Raw genomic sequence first — 27,168 nt, forward strand, 5'->3', positions numbered from 1 at the left:
AGAGTAAGCAAGAGGTAAAGTAAATGGGGCAAAATATTTAAAATGGTAAATTTGATAAAGAATTTACAGGAGGTCTTTGTCTATTCTTAAGCTTTTCTGCAAGTTTGAAATTTTATCAAAATTAATGGTTACCAAAAGGAAATATCTCAACAGCAAAACAGAATAAAAAAATTATGAAACGACTTATAGCAATTTCTTCTTGTCATATATATATATATACATAAAATTATATATATTTTGTATATATATGTATGTATATGAAAGTTCAGAGTTCAAAGGCTATGCTGAATGATTCAGTATCACAATGTCATCACCAGAATGTCCTTTTGGATTTCTCCCACCCTATGATCCAGGGAAGGATTTCCTCCTTTCCCACAGGATGGGCCATTATACTTGGATGCCCATCAAGCCTGTACAGTCATGTCTTCTCATTTAACTGCCACTGAGGTCAGTGCCTTCCTTGGAATCCTGAGGCAGGATCCTTCCAACCTCAGGGAGCAGCAGTTGGCCTCACACCGGCAACTCCTTTGGACAGTTGCAGGACTTGGAGCTAGACTTTCAGGCCTCTCTGCTCCACCAAGATCTCCAGGAGGGGAAACCCTGGGACTGTTTGTGTCACTATGAGCAAGGACAGAACGCCCTTATTCTGTAGGGTGAATGATTTTATGCCCCTACAGAATGCCTCAGGAAGATACTTAAGGCCAACGTCTGCAGTTCTTTTCCTATTAATTTACCAGTAATAACTCAATTACACTTTTTAAAAATATATGCTAAATAGTGTTTATACTTAGAGCTGGGTTTCAGGGCTTCTGCTTTCAAAAGAATACTTATTTTTTTAGCTAAATTTCTATTTTCTTTTCTTACAAATTATGACAGGAAATGGTGCTTTGAACTACAGGTAGCACTATATTTAAATATATCATGAAATTAATGAATTAGGAAATTACATGTGTTTATTACTCTTAGACATTCTTCAGCTCACTTTCCTGAATTATCAAGTTTTGACTGAGATTAAAAATTAAGACAATTTCTGTAAGCTAACTCTTTTTTGGTGTGTATTTAACAATAACAACAAAAAAGCTGTGTGTCCACATTGTGCAAATATATATATATACACACACATATTTATAAAGAAAATTAATAAAATTTAAATATAGGCTATATTTTAGTTAATAGTGTTGTGTCGATGTTGGATTTCCAGGTTTTTATTTTTGTACTGTGAGTATGTAAGAAGTGTTCTTTTACTTAAGTAGTTAAGGGGTAATAAAACATAGTGTCTGTGACTTATTTTCAAATGATTCAGAAAGAGAAACATATGGAGAAAGAGAGTGAACAAGAGATAAAATAAATGGGGCAAAATGTTTATGTGTATATATGTATATATATATCTTCTGATGCATGTATACACACACACAATTTTTTGAATGTATATATTTCAGATGCTTTTAACTACTCTGCCAGGTAAATACATATTAACACTCCATTTTGTGTCTTAATTTAGAGATGCTTTTTAAAAATTTTATTTCTTATTTTAATTTATTTTTTGGCTGCGTTGGGTCTTCGTTGCTGCACATGGGCTTTCTCTAATTGTTGTGAGTGGGGGCCACTCCTCTTTGCGGAGCGCAGGCTTCTCACTGCGGTGGCTTCTTTCGTCGTGGAGCACAGACTCCAGGTGCTCAACTTCAGTAGTTGCAGCACGTGGGCTCAGTAGTTGTGGCGCACCGGCTTAGCTGCCCCTCAGCATGTGGGATCCTCCCGGACCAGGGATCAAACCCGTGCCCTCTGCATTGGCAGGTGGATTCTTAACCACTGTTCCACCAGGGAAGTCCCCAGAGATGCTTTTAATATACTTAGGTTCACATAAATCCTAGCAGCTAGAACCAAATTGGTTCCCAGGAATACGTGACCCAATGCCTACACTAGTTTCACTGTTGTCTCTTCCCTGCACATATTTTGGTTTGTGTTTGTCTTGTGTCTTGCCTAAACTCTTTCAATTGTGATTTGTTCGTAGGCAGTTATTTCCTTTAAAATTCCATAAGAATTTGTTCAAGCATTGTGCTCAGTTTGCTTCTTTGATTATTAACATGCAGGAAAGCCACACAAGAAAATATTTTTTCTCCTGAAAGCCCTTCATATCATGTATCACATGTAAGTATATGTGAGATGCAGCTTTATTTCAAAAATTTCCACTATAATCACACTTAATACAAAAACAACATAATTGAGCCTAACAGAGTTTCTGGAGATCAGATACGAAGAAATGTATTTTTCAAGTTCAGTTATATGAGAATCTGTGATATTACCTCTTACTGTAAAGATACAAGATGCTCTAAGTTTTCATTAAAAATAAAAATATTCAAAATTGTGTAATCTGTTTCTATAGGGCATGTCTTTTCTAAGGTGCTCAAAGAATTTGCTTATTTACTGGTAGGCATTGATTGTGATCCAGCAGAGTCATTATTCTGTGATGACTGCTGCTTCACGAAGATTGAATGGCCAGTGGAGACAGTGAGAGTAGGGCTCTTGTGTTCTCCCTGCAATTGGCCCAGAACTCTGAGAGTTCCACTCCAGATCTAACACTGATATCATATGGGATTTTAGATCCAGATTATAATTTATTGACAGTATTTTAGACTTAATCATAAGTTACAATTATAGTTGTTGCCACTGTTCTTGTATCCTGTTTCCCTCTCTCTTGAATTCGGCTTTTGTTTTGCACTAGAGAACATCCTGGAAGAATTCTTTCAGAAAAGTTTGTGTGTTGTAAACTATCTACCTCTTTGTATGTCTAAAAGTTTCTTTCGTTTACTCTTATACTTGAGTTTTCATTTGCCAGCACAGAACTTGCTGGGGAGTGATGGGACTAACCATCTCATTAACTGAGCGATCCTTCTGCGAATGGAGGTTTAAGGCTGTTACAGTAATAAGTGGTATAGACTGTACATAACGCTTACCAGTAAGCTATTTTACAGTTGGGTGTAGTGTAGATTTTCAGTGCTTACATTAATATTTACATTAATCTCTAATTAAGAATAAACAGTTCAGAATAGTGACATTTCTTAATTAAGTCCATAAAACTGTCTTTGCCTTGAATTAATGATTTCCCCAACTACATGGTCTGAACCTAGGAATTCGTCTACTCCTGTCCAATGTTTCTTAAATCCAGCCAGCCACTTCACATTTTCTAAGAGCATTGTGAAAATCCAGGGCTATATATTTTGGTAGCATCTCTAGACTTTAACTCTTTTCTGTTGGTTGTAAATTATTTATGACTCCTTAAATAGTCTTATGCTAAGATTTGCTGTCATGTGTCTTTCTCATATCCTCATTTAGGTTGATTAATTTTTTTCCATGTTTGCATTTTATATTTGTTTTTTCTTTCTATATTGCAGCAACAAGGATGAAAAGGATGCCCAGGACTTGATCTTAGAAAAAACCAAAGAATTGGAGTCTTTACGAAATTCCAGCTTCGTTATAGGAGCAAGAGTGAGTGTCAGTCACATCGCAGGAAGACTCATAGAATGGAAAAAAGGAAAGCTAAAAATGATGATAATAAAGTTGCTGAATAATGTCAATTTGTCTAGATCTCAACCTGAAAAATGCCTTTTCATAAGAGATGAACCCTGCTTTTTTGGGAGGGGAGGCAGCTATCATGGTTATAAGCAGAAAAATGAGACTGTTCATATGAATCTTTAATAATATCCCCAAATTTAATGAAAATAATACAATTTAACAATCAGTTTTTCTATTTACTATTCAAGAAAACTAATGTTTCCCAGCACCTCCTAAGTTTTTCTAGAAGTGATTTAAAATTTTGTAAGTATAAGATGGAAATCAAAACCTACTTATCTGATTTTGTAGAAAATGCCAGGGGCAATGGAGCGATTTGATAAACTGGATATGTCAGCTATGCTTAAGTTGGAGTCGGCTTTCGACAGCGAATTTCTAGAAAGATCCTCCCAGAGGCTGCTCCAGCCACTCTAAACTGGTGAGACCGACTGACACCATTTTTAAAACAACTTATTTACAATCTGGTTGCAAAGTACTTAAAGCATAGTTATGTGTTTAGTTTCTTCCTATGACATAAAGTTTAGTTTTTTTTTTTTTAAAGAAAAGTTTTTTTCTATGAAATGAAAAGTAATGAAAATTTGAAAGCAATTAGTTACTTTTAACATATGTACTTTCAACAGGCTTTAATTGATTCTGGCATCTCTACAAAATCGTATCAATAATACTGAAAACTGAATCATCTGTGAATGCCGTTTCTGTTGTTTTCTCCTTATTTGCAAAATTTCCTTGATTCACAGGCACCCAAAATCCTCTAGTAAGAAATACCTCGTATATGTAGAAAAAAATTTTTTGAATGAAAATAGAATGAGGTAAACTCAAAATGTGGCCTATTTCCCATAGACCTTTAACTTCTAAAGGGTCTACTGAGGTAGGTTTTCTCATATTTTTAATTATAGCTTGTAACTTGTATATTGCAACATGTGTATTTTTTTTTTTTTTTTTTTCGGTACGCGGGCCTCTCACCGCTGTGGCCTCTCCCGCTGAGGCGCACAGGCTCCGGACACGCAGGCTCAGCGGCCATGGCTCACGGGCCCAGCCGCTCCGCGGCATGTGGGATCTTCCCGGACCGGGGCACGAACCCGCGTCCCCTGCATCGGCAGGCAGACTCTCAACCACTGCGCCACCAGGGAAGCCCAACATGTGTATTTTTTAAAGGGCTCCTCTCTCCATTCTGTTTGCTGGTTAGTGAAGCAGTTTGTTTCATTCTTACCACAAAAATAGAGCAAATTAAACTCCAACACTGTGAATGATAATATGATAATCATACAAATAGACAATAAACATAGCTAATGAATACATCAGTGTAGGTGAGGTGGTGTAATATTGGAGAGTAAAAGGAATAAAAGAAAGAAAATTCAAACCAGTGTGAAAAAATATATATGACATCCATTTCTTATGTAAACGTGCTCCAAAAGAGTCATTTTAGTGAGATGAGAAGAAACATAAGCCTCTGAGGGCCACTTTCATGCCTAAAGCCTTATTCACTTAACTGTAATCGTTAACATGTGGATCAACTTCAATGCAAGAAGTTGAATTATTAAAAGCCAAAAGCTTTATATGCTGCAAATGATAGTTATAAGACCAGTATACTTTATTAAACATGAAAAGGAAAAGACATTTCTCATTGTGTGAATGATACAGTGTAAAGAGCTATCAAATAACATCTGTGTAATCGTCCACAATAAACATGTTATTTCATATTATATTTAGGGCATCTCAGTTCACATATTTGCTCAAAAGTAGGCATGTAAATCAGATTGAAAGTTAAATAATATATATACACATTTATTTGCTCCATTATTTTGGTTCCTTAAGAAACAAACCTTGATGCAGTTGCCAAATCTCTTTTAGCGGAACTACTTTTTTTTCAGCATCATGATATATTTCCTAAAAACATGTTAGTAATTGGTAAAATTTTTCAATTCGTATCAGTCACGTCCCAGTTTTGGAATGCTCCCATGTGTCGCAGCATGAGACAAACCACTGGCAATGGGGAAGTCGGCTTTTGTTCAAATTGGACAGAGTCGAGGCAACACAGGTCTGTGTGTTCAGAGCTGTAAGAGGAGGCAAAGTGGGATACGGCAAAGTGCAGCTGCGGAGACCTCATGGGAGACATGGGAGACTCCCTCAGACTTGCATCAGGATGCTCCTGATCCTCCTCCACTTTTCTTTTTCTTTTTTTTTTAAAACATTTTTATTGGAGTATGATTGCTTTACAATGGTGTGTTAGTTTCTGCTTTATAACAAAGTGAATCAGCTATACATATACATATATCCCCATATCTCCACCCTCTTGCGTCTCCCTCCCACCCTCCCTATCCCACCCCTCTAGGTGGTCACAAAGCACCGAGCTTATCTCCCTGTGCTATGCGGCTGCTTCCCACTAGCTATCTATTTTACGTTTGGTAGTGTATATATGTCCATGCCACTCTCTCACTTTGTCACAGCTTGCCCTTCCCCCTCCCCATATCCTCAAGTCCATTCTCTAGTAGGTCTGTGTCTTTATTCCTGTCTTACCCCTAGGTTCTTCATGACATTTTTTTTTCTTAAATTCCATATATATGTGTTAGCATATGGTATTTGTCTTTCTCTTTCTGACTTACTTCACTCTGTATGACAGACTCTAGGTCTATCCACCTCATTACAAAGAACTCAATTTTGTTTCTTTTTATGGCTGAGTTAATAGTCCATTGTATATATGTGCCACATCTTCTTTATCCATTCATCTGATGATGGACACTTAGGTTGCTTCCATGTCCTGGCTATTGTAAATAGAGCTGCAATGAACATTTTGGTACATGACTCTTTTTGAATTATGGTTTTCTCAGGGTCTGCATGCCCACTTTAAGCCATTTTCAACTATTTGTTAACCTTTTTGTTCTCCACTAAGATTTCCTGACATTTGCCCATGACTCTGGAAGCTAAGAATGTGTCACCCTTTTCAATACATGGGTTTCTTAGATTCTTTTCATTATGAGGGTATTTATAATACGAGAATTTAGTAAAAAACAACTGTGGATGTTACCTTTAACTGAAGGGATATTTTATTGTCTTAACAGAAGCCACTTCTTATGCAAATGAGTTAGTGGAGCTTCTACCTGTCTGAGTTCCTCTTTCCTTTCTTGCCACAGTTTTTTGGCTCACATTGGACTGGATTAGAGTCCAATGACTCTGAGCCTGCGCCAGTGATGAATATTCTGGAGGGGAGGGAGTAGGCTCATAAGGAATTCAGGATAGGAAAACTCTGGAAGTAAATAAAATTGTCCTATAAATATTTGTGAGTGGACTTTTTTATGGACAATAGAAGAAACAAAGAGAACTTGAGTACCCTTGCAAAGATGAGAACCAAGACAGGTTCTAATTCAAGAGAGGTGTAGGAAGCACTGAATATAGGATAAGTGATGTAGTGTGCTTAGGTGGTAGCGGTCCCAGGGCTGAGGCTCCAGCAAAGAAGTCAAGGCCAGAGTATTGCTCACTACACGGAACCAGCGGATGGGGTACTTTGGATAACAAAACATTTATAGGTGGGAAAGACTATATATATATATAATCACAATACTTTATCAAGTTAACATTTTTATCCTGGAATTTTATTTTTACCATTATTTTTTCTCTAAATGCTGCAGAGCAATACAATCCTTGTGCAGTATTATGTGGCATTTCTGAACACCCTTCCTTATTTGACTATTAAGCAATTGTGTTTAGTGATTTATAGCTGGAAAATTCACACTCCTGGCAATGTCAGTTGCTAAAGGTATGCTAGTTAGAGAAAGTCTGAATTTGTGCTTTTTCTTTTCTCATATTTAAATAAAATTATAATCTTACAATAAGACTTCATTTTGAATATATTTAAAGTTAGTAAAACTGCTAAATGATAATGCATGGAATTTCTTTAAAATTCCTTTAAGGAAAAAAACCTTGTAGTTGGATACTTTATTCTGTCTAAATAAATAAAGCCTTGACAATATGATAAAAGTTTTAAGTATAATTAATATTTGTTTTATGTCTGCCTGTGTTCTTCTTATAGAAACTTAGGCAAAGAAGTGCATGCGTTTGACTCTCCATATCTGCGGGTTTCGCATCTGTGGATTCAACCAACTCAGATCAAAAACATTAAATTAAAAAATTCCGGAAAGTTCCAAAACGGAAAACTTGAATTTGCCATGCACCAGCAACTATTTACATAGAATTTACGTTGAATGTGCCACCTGCCAGCAACTATTTACATAGCATTTACATTGTATTAGGTACTATGAGTAATCTAGAGATGATTTAAAGTATACAGGAGAATGTGGGTAGGTTATAAGCAAATACTACATCATTTTATATAAAGAACTTGAGCATCAGAGGACTTTGGTATCTGCAGGGGGTACTGTAATCAATCTCCTCTGGATACTGAGGGGTTATTGTGCTAGGTACCTAGGAGGAATAATTTGAAGTTGATTCCTGAAGTGGGGAGAAACTAGCATAGAAAAAGCAGCCATCATTTTCATGACCATATTGCTGAAATCCCCTTGGGGCTTCCAAAATTGTTTCAAGTTCTGTATGAACCTAATACTATTAGGGAAAAGAAAGCTATGATTTGACACACAGGAGTTAATTCATGAAAACTTATATAATTTATTTATACACTTCCATTATAAGTTTACCATAAATTTGCTAAAAAGTATTGTTTCGTTTGAGATGCAGAATGCTTAGATATATTAAATGTACCTAACATATAAAAATAAATATAAACATACTTTGACTTAAGTATATATAGATGATAAACCAGATTACCTCTGAAAATATGGTTTGAGAACGATTTTAAAGAGATTAAGGTCCAAAAAGTCATGAACGTTAGTTTCAATTTCTGAGTTTAATAAATTTTTGCTGATGTGTTCCAGGTTTAGTGCTACCAGACCCAAGTTCATCTTCCTTGGCACTTTTTAATACAACTACCTATGCCGTGGCTCAGTGTGAAGTAAGTACTAAACTTCTTGAGTATGTTCTACAGCCACTTCAGAAGTCACTGATGTGCTCAGAGTAGCACTTTCCCCTTGCAATAAAACTGTTTTAATATTATTCCCTGGGAGAGGGCTGAGGTCTTGATATAAGCACATAGGAAAGAAACAGTTTTCATGGAAAGTAAGGCTGCAAGTTTATGTAAGCTACAAGGTCATCTGTATTAGAATTAAAATAACAAACAATATATTTTACACTGTGAAATATGACACACATACAGAAGAGCGTATAAAACACCTCTATAGCCCGCACTCACGTGAAGACAGGAAACATGACTGATGCCCCAGAAGTGTGCCCTTCTAGTTGGTAGCAAGCCCTCCCTCTCTGCTGTGGGCAGCTGCTACTCTGCTGCTCATGGTAAGGACGTCCTTGTTTTTGTTATGTTTTTACACTCGATGTATGCATCCCTACACAAGAGGATTTAATTTTAGAATGTATGTAAGTGGAATCATACTGTATATGTCCTTTTGTGTCGCAGCATGGATGAGGTTCATCCATGTGCAGCAACAATATGTTCAACTGTATTTCAGTATATATGATGGTCTATTATATGAATACATTTTAGTTTATTTACCCATACTATTATTGAGGAACCCTTGGATATATGTCTGGCTCCAGTCAGAAAAATAGGAATTATAACAGTTATTTTAATAGAGGCATTTTATTTTTATTTATTTTGAAAAGTTTTATTTAGGTTTAGTTGATATACAACTGATGTACATATTTAATGTATACAGTTTGATGACTTTGTACATACACATACACCCATGAAACCATCACCACAATCAAAGTAGTAGATATATCAATTACCTCCAAAAATTTCCTTGTGCTTCTTTTTTGTTCTTGTAAGAACACTGTTTTTTTGTTTGTTATGTTTCTTTGCTGTGTGGCCTGCGGGGTCATAGTTCCCCAACCAGAGATTGAACCCCGGGCCCCAGCAGTGGAAGCTCGGAGTCCTAACCACTTGACTGCCAGGGAATTCCTGTAAGAACGCTTAACATAAAGTTCTTAAGTGCATTTAACCATATGGTTAACTATCGGCACAACGTTGTACAGAAGATCTCTAGAATTTGTTCATCTTGCATAACTGAAACTTTGCACTCACTGTCAGATATTTCCCCATTTTCCTCTCCCTGCAGTCACTAACAATCACCATTCCACTCTCTGCTTCTATGAGTCTGACTATTTTAGATTCTTCTTATAAGTGGAATCATGTAGTATTTGTCCTTCTGTGACTGGCTTATTTCACTTAGCATAATGTCCTCTGGGTCCATTCCTTCATTTTAAAGCAGAGAATTGGTTAAACAGACATTGGAGGACTAAAAATTCAAAAAGCAAACGGTGAGGTGACACAGAGGCAGGAGAAGCTACCATCTCTGGAGCTTGAAAAACAAAAAGAAGGGGTAGGGGTTTAAGAACCTAGAAGCTTAGAAGATGGGGCTGGTTCACAGAGTGTAGAAGGAGACTGCAGACCAGGACCCACTGCTGCTGGGAGGAAGGGATCTGCAGGCAATTACAGAGTCGTTGTGCACTAGGCAAAAGGAAACACCAGACTTTTCAGAGATGATAAACACTGGCTCATTGTCAATGCTAATTTCTGGGACACAAAGCACCACCAATGTCCATAAGTCAGCCTGGAGCTATATCATACAGGAGGTAAATGACATTTTGGGCTGGGACTGTGTCTCAGTGGACTCAAAGGGACCATGAATCTAACTGTGGTTACTGAATATATAATTGGAATAAATATACTAAAAAACTGGTATGATCCATGCATGATCTCTGCAGTCTGGGGAGTGAGGGAGGCCTATTACGGTAAGAAGAGCCAGATGGAGGCCCTGAGGCCTTCTCTTTGGGGTAGTCTGGTAGGCAGAATTCGAATCGACCTTTAGAATTAGTTTTTGCCACCTGTTGTACATACCCTATAAAATCCCCTCCCCTTGAGTGTGGGGAGGATCAGTGAAAATGATAGAATATCATTCTTATCATTAGGTTACTCATCAGTTGACTTTGAGTTAATGAAAAGGGAGATTATGCTAGGTGGACCAGACATAATAAGGTGAACTCTTTACAAGAAGGTTGAGTGTCAGAGAGATGCTATTATGCTGACCTTGAAGACGCAGCCTCCGTGAGTTTTATAGCTGCAAGGAAATGAGTTCTGCTAACAGCCACATGAGCTGGAAAGAGGACCCCAAACTTCAAATGGGATACCAGCCTTTCTGATACTTTGATTTCAGCCTTGTGAGACGCTGAGCAGATTACCCAGCCATGCCAAGCCCAGATTCTTGACATGCATAACTGTTAGATAATAAATGGGTATTGTTTCAAGGTGCCTCACTTGTGGTAAATGGTTACTCAGCAATAGAAAACTAATGCAAATAGTAAAGCAAAAGCAATACCAATGTCCTGGGGGCAGTTGAAGAGGGTAGTGCAAAGATTTGAAAAATGCAGGGCTGGTTGTCTTTTTCAATCTCCTTTAATCACCTTCTTGCCCTGTGCAAAAGCACATAGATATTGGAGAATGCAGTAGTTTATTGAAGCTTAATCAAATGGTGGCTGTAGTTTCAGCTCCTATTCCGCATCTCTTATATTTACGGGAGAAAAATATTAAGAAGCTCTCATACCTGGTTCATAGTTACCAATCTTACAAATGCTTTTGTTCCTTTTATACCAGTTTGTAAGTTTGGTTTTGTGCACAAAATGATTTGGTTGCTTTTTTGGCTGATGATAACTGTAAAATAATAGTGATTTTCAGACATATCTCTATTTCAAAGATGTTAAAACATAAAAAAAAAATGTGCATCTTAGAATTTGTAAAATATGGTCAATGATAAACTTGGAGATAATTTCAGGGAAGCAATAATAAAATATGGCATGACATATTTTAAAAAAGAATCAGTGGACATAACTGGCAACAAAATGAAGACAGTGGAAGGGAGAATTTGTGATTTAAAAGACAAACCAGAACAAGATGGAGAGAGAAAATAGAAAATACAGCAGAGAGGATAAAAATTGTAGGAATTAAGTGAGAAATTCCCAGCAGTTGACCCAAGTCCTGAAAGGTGAGTAGAGAGAGAAGAGCAATAGTTAAAAATGTCATAGCGGAGACTTTTTCAGACTCAAGACTAGATCCACAGTTGCAAGAAGCTTAGAAATTCCAAGCATGATAAAGGAGAATATATTCATGTCTAGATACATTGTAGAGCTGCAGAAAATGATGAACAAAATCTTTAAGTCATCCAGAGAAAAAAGATTGATTACCCTAAAAATAATAGCAGAGTGAATGATAGCTGAATTCTTAAAAATTTCAACAGAAGCTGGAAGAGGAAAGATATATTGAATGTACTATAAGAAAATAACAGCAAACCTATCTATCAAAAATGAGGATGAATTTCTTTTATTTACAGATAAATGAAAACTAAGAGAAGAGGATCTGTCAGCAACAAAATCTCATTGAAGGAAATTCTAAAGAGTGTAGTGTAGGCAGTAGGAAACTGATCCCAAATGGTAGGTCTAAGATAGGAAAGGAAAAAAGAACAAAGAAAGTGGTAGATATATAAGCAAATGTAAATTAGCATTGACTGAATAAAACAGTGATAATAATTTCTACAGAATTAAAAAACAAACCAAGATGGACTTTCAAATGGAGATAATAACATTTAATTCAAAAGAGGGGTAAATGAATTGAAAGTATCCCAAGATCCATGTATTGCTCAGAAGGAGGGTAAGGATTTGATCAAATTCAGATTTGTGGAGTTAATTGTACATGCTTTAATTTCTAGGGAAACTACAAATAAGATAGGAACAGTATTAACAAGTTCAAAGGTGAAAAAGTAATTATAACTATATTCAGCTAATCTAACAAGACAAGAAAGGAGAGGAAAAGAAACAATGAATAGATGGGACAAATAGCACAAACTAAGATGATAGAAATAAATCTCAGTAAATCAGTAACTAAAATGATTAAAAGTGAAGAAAATTACTCCAGTGAAAAAATAAAGATTGTCAAACTAGATAAAAACAAAATCTAACATATACTGTCCATAAGGGAAACATCTAAAACATAAGTCTACAGAAAGCTTTAATATCTAAACATTAGCTAAAACAAGTTACATAAATATCAGATAAACTAAAATCTAAAGCAAAAAAAAATATTGTAGGTAAAGAAAGTCAATTATATAATAAAGGTTATTTTACCTGGAAGTCACACTAATCTTAAATATATACTGACCATATAATGTAGTCTAAATATAACTAATATGGAAATTGACAGAACTACAAGAAGAAATAGACAAACTGACAACTATAGTGGAAGATCTGAACACACATTTCTCAGTAACTGACAATATTTGAATAAAATGATTAAAAAAAGTGGACAAATATGGACAAGTGGACAAATATAGAACAGTTCACATAACACGTGCTGAATGCATTTTCTCTTTAAAATCACAAAAACATTAACAAAAATAAGCAGATGGACCACAAACTAAGACTCAACAACAAATGCAAATGGATTGGACTCATGGAAAGTATGCTCTCTGACCATGAGAAAGCTAAGTTATAAATCAATATTTTAAAATATGTGTTAAACTCCTACTGTAAATCAAGAAATACCTTTTTAAGTAAACTATTAATCAAAGGAGAAAGTCTAATGGATATTAGAAAATAGTTTGAAGTGAATAATAAAATACTACATATCAACACTTGTGGAATGCAGCTAAAGAGTATTTAGAAAATATTTATAGCCTTATATACATAAACTAGACAAGAAAAAATCCTGAAAAGTTAATGGGCTAAGCATCCAGTTTAAGAAATTACAGAAAGAAAAGCAATTTATACCCAAAGAAGGTGGAAGGCAAAAGTAAAAAAAATAATGATGTAAAAAAGTAACATAAAATAGAATGGAACAGTAAAGCCAATAATTTCAACCTTGATAAAGCTAATAAAAGTGACAAAAGTGTGACATGGTTCATTAAGAAACAAACAAACATAAAGGCACATAAAACCAATATGAAAAATGATAAAACAGACATTATATCTGGGGCAGATAGTTAAAGATAATAAAGTATATAATAACTTTAGACCATTTCAAAATATGCAAAAAATCATGTCAATATATGAAAAAAAGGACAAATTGTTAGAAAGTATCACTTATTGTAATCAACTCAAGAAAAAAAATGGAGAAAAGCTTATATTCCTATAATCATTAAATAAATTGAATCTGTTTTTAAATATCTCCCCACACATAAAACTCCAGACCAAAATAGCTCTATCAAACATTTAAGATGAAATAATTTTAATTTACACAAAATCTTCCAGAAAATAAGGAAAGAAGGAAATCCCTGTGATGGTTAATTTTATGTGTTAACTTGAGTAGGCCACAGGGTGTTCAGACATTTGGCCAAACATTATTCTGAGTGTGTTTGTGAGTGTATTTTTGGATAAGATTAACATTTAAATTGAGAGACTAAGTAAAGAAGATTGCTCTCCCCAATGTGAGTGGGCCTCATCTAATCAGTTGAAGACACGAATAGATCACAAAGACTAACCTTCCAGAGAATAAGAGAGCACTTCTTCTGATTGACTACTGAGCTGGGACATCAGTCTTTTCCTGCCTCTGGATTTGAACTGGAACTTTGGCTCTTCTTGGGTCTGAAAGCCTGCTGGCTTTTGGACTGGAACTTACACCATCAGCTCTCCTGGTTCCCAGTCCTTTAGATTTGACTGGAACTACATCATTGACTCTCTTGGGGCTCCAGCTTGTTGACTTCAGGTCTTGAGTTTTCTAAGTCTGCATAATCATGTGAACCAATTCCTTACAATAAATAAATATGTATAAAATATACATATAAATATATATTTATATAAGATAAAAACATATATATATATATATACACACATACATAAGGATACATAAAAAGATATAGACATTAAAAAGAATTGGCTCACATGATTATGAAACATAACCAATAGGAGATATAGATATATAGATACAGATACTGATATATATTCCTGGTGTTTCTGTTCCTCTTGAGAACACTAAGACAGATTTTGGTGCTTAGAAGAGAAGTGCTGCTGTAACAAATACCTACAAATGTGGACGGCTCTGGAACTGGGTAAAGGAGAGAGGATGGGAGAGTTTTGAGGTGCATGTTAGGAAAAGCCCAGATTCCTATGAAGGGATTGTTGGTAGAAATATGGACATTAAAGGTGATTCTGCTGACAGCTCAAAAAGAAAAAGGGAGAGCTGGAGAGAAAGCCTCCATCTACTTAGAAAAAAATATAAATATTCATGAACAGAATATTGGTGGAGTGTAGTTGTTAAGGGCCATTCAAATGGAAATGAGGAAGAGCGTATTGGAAATTGGAGAAAAGGCGATCCTTGTTATAAAGTGGCAAATAACTTGGCTGAAGTATGTTCTAGTGTTTTGTGGAAGGTAGAAATTGCAAGCAATGAGATTGGATATTTAGCAAATGAGATTTCTAAGCAAAGTATTGAAGGTGTGGCTTGGGTTCGCCTTACTGCTTACAGTAAAATGCAAGAGCAGAGATATGAATTGAAGAAGGAATTATTAAGCAAAAAGGAACCAGAAATTAGAAATTTAGAAAACTCTCAACCTATTCATATTGCAAAAAAAGAAAGCTTGTTCTGAAGAGAACACTGAGCGTGTGGCTGAACAGCCACTTGATAACAAGATCACGGGTGTGATACATGGATTTAATGAGTCATCTCGGCCGAGGCCAGGAATAGAGATGGCATTAAACCAGCAGGAGACACTGCCAGTTTGAAGTAAAGGGGACAGAGAAAGCCAGGGAGAATGAAGGAAAGCTGTCAAACTTCTTGGGTTCTACAGAAGAGGACCTAGAGCTATGTGGCTGTGAACTTGCACTATTCTTAAAGGAAAGGGAAGAATGACCTGAAAGGCAATTCAGAGATCATAAGGGCTGCCACTCGCATCATAGGCCCAGGGGTCAAAACTATTTGCTCCTCTGTTTCAGAGGCAGAGCTTCTGTAGAAAACCATGTGGGCAGGTCCCATTTAGCTGAAGGGGCAGGGTCACCCCACAGAGGAGGAGGGGTTGAGGGTGATGCTGCCATCTCGATGGGCCAGGAAGGTAGGACATTGAGGCAAAGAGGATTATTCTGGAGCCTTAAGATCTAATGGAGTCTGTCTTGCTATGTTTTGTACTTGCTGGGGACCTGCCACCCCTTCCTTCTCTCCTATTTCTCCCTTATGGAGTAGGAAAGTCTAACCTATGCCTGTCCCAATATTGTATTTTGGAAGCACATAATATGTTTGGTTTCATAGAGTCACAGTTTGGAGAGGAAGTTTGCCTCAGGATGAACTGTACCTCAAATCTCAAACATACTTGATTTAGATATTTAGATAAGACTTTGGACTTCAGACACTAGGGATGATGCCTAAATGAGTTAAGACTTTGGGACTGTTGTACTGGAATGAATGTATTTTTCATATGAGAAGGACATGAATTTTGTGAGGCAGAAAACTATGAAATGAATTTTGTCCCCCGCTAAATTCTCATATTGAAGCCCTGATCCCCAGTGTGACTGTATTTGGAGATAGTGTTTTTAGGAGGTAATTAAGGTTAAATGAGGTCATAAGGGTGAGACCCTAGTCTGATAGTATTGGTGGCCTCTTCCATGTGAGGGCATAGTGAGGAGCCAGCTGTCTACAAACTAGAAAGAAAATTCTCACCAGAATCCAACCACGGTGGCACCCTGATCTGAAACTTCCAGCCTCTAGAACAAAGAGAAATAAATTCCTGTGTTTAGTCACCTAGTCCATGGTATTTTGTTTTGGCAGCTATATTTGACTAAGACACTCCCCAAATTATTTTATGTGGCTCCTGTAACCTGATACCAAAACCTGATGAGGACAATATTAGAAGGGAAGATTGTAGTCTAATCTTACTTGTGAACATACAGAATTCTTCTTCTGACATTAATAAGTATTTTGTTGGTTTTATACCTGTTGTGAAAAATAAAGGTTTTGTCTTAACTGAAAACAGAGCTTTAATTTTTAGCCACTGGTTTAAAAGATTATTGAAGGTAAGCCTAGGATAACAATGTTCGTATGGCTGTTAAAGACAAAGGTACACAATCCAGGATTTTGGCTGAAAATACAGAAGCATTCTTTGAACTGTAGTTTGAATTTTAACAAGAACATGTATGGCTTTATCTGTGCTGATAGCAATGGCATTCCTTGGAACACTTCAAAGATTATATACACTGTTTTTAGTATATTTCATCATTATTGCTCAATGGTAGAACATCTTCATAAAACACATACCAAATTTGATCTTTTGTACACTCTTAGCTCTACAGTGAGAATTCCCATGAAATGCTGAACATAATGAATTCTTTAAAAAAACATTGCTAAACAGAATTCAGTTATATATAAAAAGAATAACACAGCATGACTAATTTGGTATTATCCCTGATACACAAAGTTTGACTTTAGAAAATGAATGAGCATAACATAGTAACAGTTTAAAAATAAAAATCATATATCAATAAAAGCATAGGAACATCTGATAAAATTCAACATTCTTTTATGATACAAAAACAAAAGCAAAACCTCTCTTCCCAATTAGAAATAGAAAAGAACTTCCTTAATCTGATGGAAGGTATCAGCACCAGCAACAGAATTCATAGAAAACAGTGTAATTAATGGTGAAATACTGAAACTTTTCCATTTTTATATTTAGGGACATGACAAAGATGCCTGCTATGACTATTTCTATTCATTATGAAATGGAGGGTCTTTCAATAAATTTTTAGAATTAATAAAAGAGTTTAACAAGGTGGTTAACTACCATGTCAATGTACAAAAATCAATTTACAGAGTATATTGTATGTACAGAATATATTGACTACAATGTCAGTATACTCAAAGGTCTTTCTATAGACGAAGAAGAAATATTAAATAATTACCATTTTAAACACACACCATTTACAATAGCATAAGAAATCAAGTATTTAGAAACAAATCTAAAAATAGCTAAAAGGCCTCTAGGAAGAAATATTATAAAATTTAAAGAGGGACACTTGAAAAGGCCTAAGTTAAATAGAGAGTTATACTATAATCCTAGATCGAAAGACTCAATATTATAAAGATATTAATTCTCCCTTAACTGATAATATATCAGTTCAATCAAGATTCAATCAAGATTAAAGATTCAGTATAATATATCAAGGTCAATATAATCTTGATAAAAATCCTATTTTTTTATGGAATTCGCAATTTATATGGAAACACAAAAAGCCAAGAAAGTAAAAATGCTTTTGAAGAACAAATAGGCACTAAGAAATATCAAGACATTATAAAACTACAGTAATTAAAACCGTATGGTATTTGTAAAATCATAGATACGTAGACAAGTGGAACACAACAGTTCCCAGAAAAAATGTATTGGGAATACTTGATTTATTATAATGCTAGTAGTGTATAACAGTGGGAAAAAGACCATTAAAACACAAGGCTTAGAGTGGAGATAGATACTTGTAACACATACAACTAACAAAAGCACATATCCAGAATATGTGAGGAACCTTACAAATCAATATGAAAAAGACAGTCAACCCAGTGGGAAAGTAGCAAGAAACTTAACAGGCTATTCATAAAAGAGGAAATCCAAATAGACAATAAACATATTAAAAGTTCTAAACCTCATGAGATGCCACTAGTTAAAATAAAATGACTATAAAAGCAAATGTTGGTGAGTATTTGAAGAAATATGAACCTGCATATACTATAATTCCATTTCTAGAAATACATCCTACAGGAATGGTTGCACATTTTATGCAAGGAGATACATAGAAGAATGTTTATAACAGCTAAAACACAAGTGTTCATCAAAGTGTAGAATGAATAAAGAAATTATGTTAATATAATGGAATATACTATAGTAATAAAAATGAATAAATTATAGCTGCACACAACACCATGAAAGAATCTCTCAGCATAATGTTGAGTGAAAAAAGCCAGGCACAATAAAGAACACACTATGAGCAAAATTAAACAATGTTTTTTGTGTTAGTCTCAGCCTATTGGTAGTGATGCTCTTGGCTAGGAATGCCCGGGGCACTCACCTGGGCCATAGTACTTGTAGTGAGTCCCACAGACATTCCTTTCCACCACCACAGGGGCCATTGTTGTGACTGGACTGAGACTTGTGGTTCTTATTATGATAGCAGGATGTGTTTCAGTAAAAACTATCAGGGAACTTTGAGGAACAGGATTGATCACTCACAGATCCTGGAGGGTACATGGCATACCCAGTGGCCACACAATGAGGTGGCAGGTAGAGAGAATGGGAGAGAAAGTGGACCCAGAGCTCTGCTTTTCTTTCTTTCTTTTTTTTTTTTTTAACATCCTTATTGAAGTATAATTGCTTTACAAATGGTGTGTTAGTTTCTGCTTTATAACAAAGTGAATCAGTTATACATATACATATGTTCCCATATCTCTTCCCTCTTGCATCTCCCTCCCTCCCACCCTCCCTATCCCACCCCTCTAGTGGTCACAAACCACCGAGCTGATCTCCCTGTGCTATGTGGCTGCTTCCCACTAGCTAGCTAGCTATTTTACGTTTGGTAGTGTATATATGTCCATGCCACTCTCTCACTTTGTCACAGCTTACCTTTCCCCCTCCCCATATCCTCACGTCCATTCTCTAGTAGGTCTGTGTCTTTGTTCCCGCCGTACCCCTAGGTTTTCATGACCTTTTTAAAATTTTTTTCTTAGAACAAAAAAATTCACAATTTATATGGAAACATGAAAGACTTCGAATAGCCAAAGCAATCTTGAGAAAGGAAAATGGAGCTGGAGGAATCAAGCTCCTTGACTTCAGACTATACTACAAAGCTACAGTAATCAAGACAGTATGGTACTGCCTATTATTTCTTATTCTGCCTGAATAGGAAAAGTGGTAGTGGACATCTTTGCCTTGTTTCCATTCTTAGGGGAAAGCATTTGGTTTTTCATCATTAGTGGTAGTGCTTGCCTTAATTTCTTGTAAATGCCCTTCATCAGGATAAGGAAGTCTCTTGTATTCCTAGTGTGTTGAGAGTTATCATGAATGGATGTTGAATTTTGTCAAATACTTTTTTTGCATCAACTGATATGTTAATTTTCCCCCCCTTCAGACTGAAGATAGTCTCTTTTTAAATTAAATTAAATTAAATTGGAGCTAAGGCATCAATAAATTGCCTCCTAGGAGGGATTCTTTATTATATTCATTCTATGAATCCATATGAAAAAGTCTATTTATTGGGATGCATAGTAAAGAGGCATTTTTTTCTTCATAACTTTGAAAAGTTGGCAAATGTTCTGAATCTCCTGCATTTACTACCAATTTCTTGTATTTTTTCTCCATGGTATTTGTCATTATTCAAGTCTATATACTTATATGCTCTGCTCAGCTGTGCAGCATCTTCACTTACAATCAAACTTTATTCCCCAGTAACATCTGTAAGCATCCAATTCTTTCCATTTCAAAATGTATTTTCTACTATTTCCTTGGAAAGAAAAATTCTATATCATATGGACAGCCAAATTTCATATACTTTTGAAGTCTAATTTAAGAAATGTAATCTAAATTACCTGTACCCATTTTTAGATTATTAGTATTCACAAAATCTTGCTGAACCCTCTATAATTGATTTTAATGTATTTCTACATATTTACGGCCATATATCCCTTCTACATTTATAAGACAAGTAGTTCAAAGAGTCTTTTGACGATTCTGATCATATATCTACTTAATGAAAGTATCTTTTAAATACGTTTATGATTAATATTCTCCTTTTAATGTAGTCTACATGCACATGCTATGACACACATTTAAAAGTAGCCAAATTGATATAAAGTATATGAAGTATACATATATTTTGTTTGTAGAAATAGAAAGCATAGATTTAAATTACTTAAAATATATTTTCAGCTTTGTGAGAATTTTAGTTTTACTGTGTTTTTGTCTAACAAGTATTATTCTTTTGTCTTACTTGAGAAATAATTTAATTCTTATAATTTTAGTGACATAGGTAACTTGCCTATATTTATTTTTGTCTCTTTGATTCAGATCACAGATTCTGCTCACCTTCCAGTTCACACACCAACGATAAAGAGAAAGGAATATCATAATAGAATCCTCCTTCCAACTAAGACACTTGATTTAGTTATAAACTTAACAGGTCCTTGAAAAATGAGAATAAGTTAGTTTTGGTCTCTAACCCCTCCCTCCCTCCCTCTCTCCTTCCCTCTCTCCCTTTCTCCTTTCCTCCCTTCTTTCTTTTCTTCCTTTTTGCTTGGAGACTTCTGGTTAAATAGAGCAGATTCAAAAATGCCTACACTTTTGCTTTCTAATGAAACTTGTTAAACAGACTAAAGAGAGAGAGTAGACAAATAAGTCAACATAATTTTGAAAGATGGAAGAACCTGAGTGAGGGGTTAGGAGAGCTGAGAAATATGAATGCCAGGTGCTTAGAAATGACTTGCCAAAAAGTCACAAGATAATTAATACTTTGGAAACCTAGGAGGATTCAGGGATTAGGGACACCAAGTCCTTTAGGAGGCAGGGGTGACATGTGGTGCTGAAAAGAGGGGAATAAATTGAAGATCTGAGAAAAAGCAGGTAGCCCCTGTACACAGTCAGGGCCCATGGCAGGGACTGCAATCTGTCCACATCACAAATCAGGAAACAGAGACAATGAAGGTGACAAAATTTCCCAACTAGTATTTGGAGAAACCGGATTTTGTTGTAATTTAGATATTGCTAATTTATGATAACAATAATTTCAGGTCAAAGAGGCATGATACAGAAATGGACAATCCCTAGTGGATTTTCAAATGGTTGATAATTTTGTGAAGACCTCTGGAGTTTTATTTGTTGGGGTTTCAGCTAGAAATTTCAGTGTGCCTTCCACCTAGAAAGTGTAATATGGCTTGCTTAATCAGAGTGTTCCAATTCCTGGAGCACATTATTTTTTTATTGATAATAGAAAATGAAACACATAATTTTCTATAGAGATAAAATTTTAAATTATTCTTTTTTTCCAAAGAAGGTATAAAAACCATATTATTTTTTGTTACCCCTCCCCAGTAAAAATATGTATACATAGGCAATTCTGACTCCATTAATAGTTAAGGAATCATTTGAAGAATTTATCAATCTAGAATTTTTAAATGTTCAGGATGTATCAGCTCAAATAAAGGCCAGGCTTTATTAATTTGGTTCCAAATAGTAGTAATGAACATTTGATCACCACTTAAATAATTCTCCTTCTTCTTCTCCTCCTCCTCCCTTCTCTTCTTGGTAATTTTTGGATCCTTTAATCAGTATTTTCCAACTATGAAGTAATTAGGGGCAAGAATCTTAAATGCTGGTAAGAAAAGGGGGAGCTGCTTATCTTGGCATATAAAATGATATTTTGGGCAGGGTGGGTTGAAGGAATCACCAGAATCAGCTTTTCATAGTTATTTAACCATCGATGTGTGTTTATTATCTTCATTTTGTAGCATAAAACCCACAGGTTTTTCCTCACGTCCTTTACCGCTCCCACCAAATGTCACCAGTGCACATCTCTGATGGTGGGCTTGATAAGACAAGGCTGCACCTGAGGAAGGGACACATGGAGTCAGAGCCATAATACTTGTACCTAAGTTTTTTAGTCAACTCGGTGGTTTAGTCAGCTGCCATAACAAAGCACAGAGACTAGGTGGCTTCTAAACACAGTCATATATTCCTCACTGGATGGAAGTCTGAGATCAGGGCACCAGTATGGTCCAGTTCTGGTGAGGACCCTCTTCCAGGTTGCAGACTGCTGACTTCTTGCTGTGTCCTCATGTGGTGGGAGGGGCCAGGGAACTCTGTGGGGTCTCTTTTTTTAAGGGCATTAATCCCATTCATGAGGGCTCCACCCCCATGACCTAACAAAGTCTCCACCTCCGAATACCCTCACATGGGGATTAGGATTTCAACATGTCAATTTTGAAGGAACACAAACATTCAGTCCACTGCATTTAGTTGGTAAGAAGAAATTTCGTTCTCTTTGAATTGTAGAAGCATGACGGTGAACTGATTACTTTACTAAAAATTCCTCTGAATCTGTTTCATATGAACGGGTGGTCATTGGGAGCATTTGGGGGGGACCTCTGCATTGTGCAGCTCCAAAGAGCCTCATGCCCTCATACCTGTGTGAACAGCACCCCAGGGAGGCATGCTGTGTAGCCTGCAGGCAAGGCCACACTTATTAGGAAAATGTGTTTAATGAAATTTTGTTCTCTGTAGCACTAGTAGAGTATGAGGACGACATTCACCAGCTTATGTGACAGGAAAATGGAACACTATCCTTGAGTTGTAATCCTTTTATTTTACTCAATGAATTTATTACAGTAGATATCGTTGAAAGAAAGAAATATATGTTTGGAAATATCAAACAGTGGATCACAGTGCTACACAGGCACCTCATACGTCATCCTAGGGAACAGACTCTGTACTCATTGGTTTCCCCAGCCAGTCCTGTAGAGTGTCCACTCAGAGACTCACAGCGCTGAGCAGGACAACTTTCCTGCCCTCAGCATTGTGACAGTCACAGATGCCTTAACCATAAATGTGTCCTAGCATATTAAAGAAAATAGGATTTTAAATGGGGAATTATGTGCCCATACAATTCTCCTAGGGCAGCAGAGGCAGGCTCTGAGCTGAGCTCCGAGGTGCATCTCCTGCTGCCAGCATTACTCAGTCTCTGTTGAGCCTGGGACAGCTCCACCATTGTCCCAAGAAGACGGTGAATCTGGAAGCTGCCACCACTGCTGCAGCCCTCAGAACCTGCAACTTCTGCCAGAGTCAGGAAAGACCCTGTTGTTGCAGAGTTAAGAGAGCTTCCATCAAATTCAAAAACCACCACTGCAGCTGTGACCTCACACTCCCTCTGTCAAGATCCAAGCCAGTAAAATGGATGTGCTACATCAGGCATCTCCCCCAGCTTGACTCAACTCAAAGTCTCATAGAGAGCTATCTTATTAGTGGAGCTTACATCAGGTCCAAAACTTAGTTCCAAGGGAGTCTGGGAAATGTAGTTTTTAGCATTTCACCTTTACAGTAGTAGACAGAATTGCAATGGGGGTTGAGGGAGTCAAACCATCATATCCCCTACAATCTTATCTCTTTATTTCCCTCAAAAAGCATGTGGGTTCTCATGTCACACAACCTGTGTAGAAAAAGCTCCAAAAACGTGTCCCATGCCTTTTCATCAGAAGAAAGGTGCCTTCTGTCTAGACCCACAGAAAGGCATGGGAACAGCCTATGAAGGCCATGTCTGGGTAAGTGTCAATATTTTTGTTTCATATGAAGTCTTAAAGAGTTTATTAATCACTTTTCACAATGTGTGCACAATATTTTTCAGAAATATTTATGATATGTTATACGATATTAATTATATGCAACTGAAAATCATCTGAAGAATATGATTTCAGAATAAAGTTTAGGTGTCCCTGATAGGATATTTTCAAATTTCACAAAGTTTTCTGTTTAGACCTTACTTTGCAATGAACAAATGCTAAAATCCCTTCTAATAATGTAACTTTGACTTCCGGTCAGTAATAATAAATTATGAAGCTAAAAGTGAAAGAATCTTCTTCAGAAATATTTAAAATCTGAGTTGAACTTGAGGCTACCAAAATTGAATTTAATCTTATGTAGAGGCAACGCTGTGACTAGTGTTAATGGAAATTGTATTGATCGTATTTTCACCACCCAAGTATTGTTTAGTCCTCAAAGGAATTATGTTATGTAGTTCTGTTCCAATCTTTAACAAGTGGTAGATTTGTAACACATTTTTTTTCATTTTTATTATTTTAATTTTATATGTAATAAATGGGTAGTATTTGATGTTTCAGCTTGGATTGCTTTTATTTGTTTTTTGAAAAATAAAAACTAAAGATTCCAAAGAAAGCAGGGATGAAAAAAGGATGGCAGAGGGCATTGGCTCTAGTGTGTGACTTCAAACTCTTCCTGTATGATATGGATGAAGAAGACTCAAAACCCAATGTTGTAGTTAGTCAAGTGATTGACATGAGGTAAGCTTCGAAAGGGAGATTATTTTTTATCAAAAAATCTGGGAATAAAAGTGGTTTCTGAAATTTTTAAAAATAGTGCTGTCATTTAACTTATGTTAAGTTTCTAATTTTCTCCATTGCCATGTGAACTTTAAAATGGAAGATTTCTGCCTAAAGTTTGCATCATTACCTCTTAGTTATGGATTATAATTGTGTAATATTTGTAAGAGTTTATTTATTTATTTATTTTTAGTCAGAAGTTTATATTCTTATTGTGTGTGTGTGTATGTGTGTGTGTAGCAGAAAAGGAAATACAACCTTAAAACCAGATGCTCTTTATATTGAGATATAATTCATATATTATAAAATTCACCATTTAAAAATGGGCAACCCAGTGGTTTTTAGTGTATTCACAAGGTTGTAAAACCATCATCACAATCTAATTTTAGAACATTTTCATCACACGAAAAAGAAACCTTTATTAATTAGCAGTCACTCTGCATTTACCCCTGCCCCCAGCCCCAGCAACCATTAATCTGTTTCTGTCTCTATGGATTTGTCTATTCTGAATTTTTATATAAATGGAATCATACAACATGTGGAGTTTTGTAACTGGCTTCTTTCACTAAGCATAATGTTTCAAGACTCACCCATGTAGCATGTATCAATACTTCATTATTTTTCATGGCTGATGCCCTTTATCAGGTTGAGAAAACGACCTTCTCTTCCTGGTTTTTTGAGTGTTTTTATCTGTAAGGGCTGTTGGATTTCGACAAATTTTTTTTTTGTGTGTCTATTGAGAAGATCACATGATTGTTTTCCCCTTAATTCTCATGATGCATTACATTAATTGATTCTTGTATATAAAACCAATCATACATTCCTGGGATAAATCCCATTTGGTCATGGTATCTAATCTTTTTTATAATATGTTGGATTGGGTTCAATAGAATTTTTGAAGATATTTGCATCTATATTAACAGGATATTGGTCTATAGTTTTGTTGCCTTGTGATATTTTTGCCTGGTTTTGGTATTAGGATAATACTGACCTCAGATTAAGTTGGAAAGTACTCTCTTCTCTTTTATTTTTGAAAGAGTTTGTGAAGGATTGGTATTAAATATGTTTGGTAGAATTCACTAGTGAAGTCATCTGGTCCTGAGGTTTTCTTTATGGGATATGTTTTGATTGCTAGTTCAATCTCTTTACTTGTTATAAGTCTATTGAGATTTTCTACATCTTCTTGAGTCAGCTTTAGTACCTTGTGTTTTTCTAGGAATGTTTCCATTTTCTTTAGATTATCTAATTTTGGGGGCATACACTTGTTGATAGTATTCCCTTACACTTCTTTTATTTTCTGAAAGGTCAGAAGTAATGTTCCCACTTTACTTCTGACTTTAGTAATTTGAGGTTTCTTTCATTTTTTTCTTGGTCAGTTTAGCTAAAAGTTTATCAATTTTAGGTGATCTTTTCAGAAAACTAACTTTTGGTTTTCTTGATTTTCTCTTGTTTTATTAATTCCACTCTAAACTTTATTATTTCCTTCCTTCTCCTTGTTCTGAGTTTAGTTTGCTCTTCGTTTCCTAGTTTCTCAAGATGGAAAGTTAGGTTATATATTGATTTGAGATTTTCATTCAATTATCCTTTCTGACCCCTTTTCTCTCTCCTCTCCTTCTGGGACTCCCGTTATATATATTTTAGTATTCTTCATGGTGTCCCAAGGGACTCTGAGGTTCTACTAATTTTTCTTCATTCTTTTTTCTTTCTTTTCTTCAGATTGGATAATGTTAATTGACCTATCTTCAAGTTCAGTGATTCTGCTTTCTGCCTGCTCAGTTCTGTTGTTGACCCCTTCTGGTAAATTCTTCATTTCAGTTATTGTACTCATCAACCTCTGAATTTCTGTTTGGTTCTTTTTTGTATTTTCTATTTCCTTATTTATATTTCCTACTTGGTGAGACATCATTCTCATAGTTTCATTTAGTTCTTTAGGCATGATTTCCTTTAGGTCTTCAAACATATTTAAAATAGCTGATTTAAATCTTTGTCTGGTAAATCCAACATCTGGGTTTCCTCAGAGATAGTTTTTATTGATTGCTTTTTACCTGTGTATTGGTCATACTTTTATGCTTCCTTGCAAGTCATACAGTATCACTTTTTTTTAAACTGGACATTTCAATTAATACTATTGTCAGCTCTAGTTATCAAATTCTACTTCTTCTCCAGGATTTGTTATTGTTGTTTGTTGTAGTTGTTTGTTTGTTCAGTGAATTTTTCAAACTAATCCATAAAGTCTTTATTCTTAGTCATGTGTAGTTATTTGACGTCTCTACTTCATTAGCTTAGTAGTTAGCTAATGATTTTGCAGAGATTTCTTTAAATATCTGGAACCAGTGAATCTCCCACACTTTGCTGAAGAGCTCTGTGTGCAAGTGGGGTCACTTCTTCAACACTCAGCCAGGCCGTTGACAACACGTTATACTTGTGTAAAGCCTCAAGAATATTGGAAGAAA

General features: G+C 35.7%; 1 protein-coding gene and 1 pseudogene across 1 annotated transcript in view; both read left to right on the forward strand.

The window, feature by feature from the left end:
• Positions 1 to 620: 620 nt before the first annotated feature.
• On the forward strand, positions 621 to 3,992 carry LOC138842736 (serine/threonine-protein kinase MRCK alpha-like; annotated as a pseudogene).
• Positions 3,993 to 5,559: 1,567 nt separating this feature from the next.
• The window catches only part of LOC115840133 (serine/threonine-protein kinase MRCK alpha-like), a 45,038-nt gene continuing 23,429 nt past the window's right edge, over positions 5,560 to 27,168 (forward strand). The window contains 5 exon segments of the mRNA XM_030832646.1: positions 5,560 to 5,626; positions 8,457 to 8,533; positions 22,115 to 22,232; positions 23,784 to 23,920; positions 24,540 to 24,676. Coding sequence (XP_030688506.1) covers positions 5,560 to 5,626; positions 8,457 to 8,533; positions 22,115 to 22,232; positions 23,784 to 23,920; positions 24,540 to 24,676 — 536 coding nt within the window.

This window comes from Globicephala melas, chromosome 6 (assembly GCF_963455315.2).
Source record: "Globicephala melas chromosome 6, mGloMel1.2, whole genome shotgun sequence".
NCBI lineage: Eukaryota > Metazoa > Chordata > Mammalia > Artiodactyla > Delphinidae > Globicephala > Globicephala melas.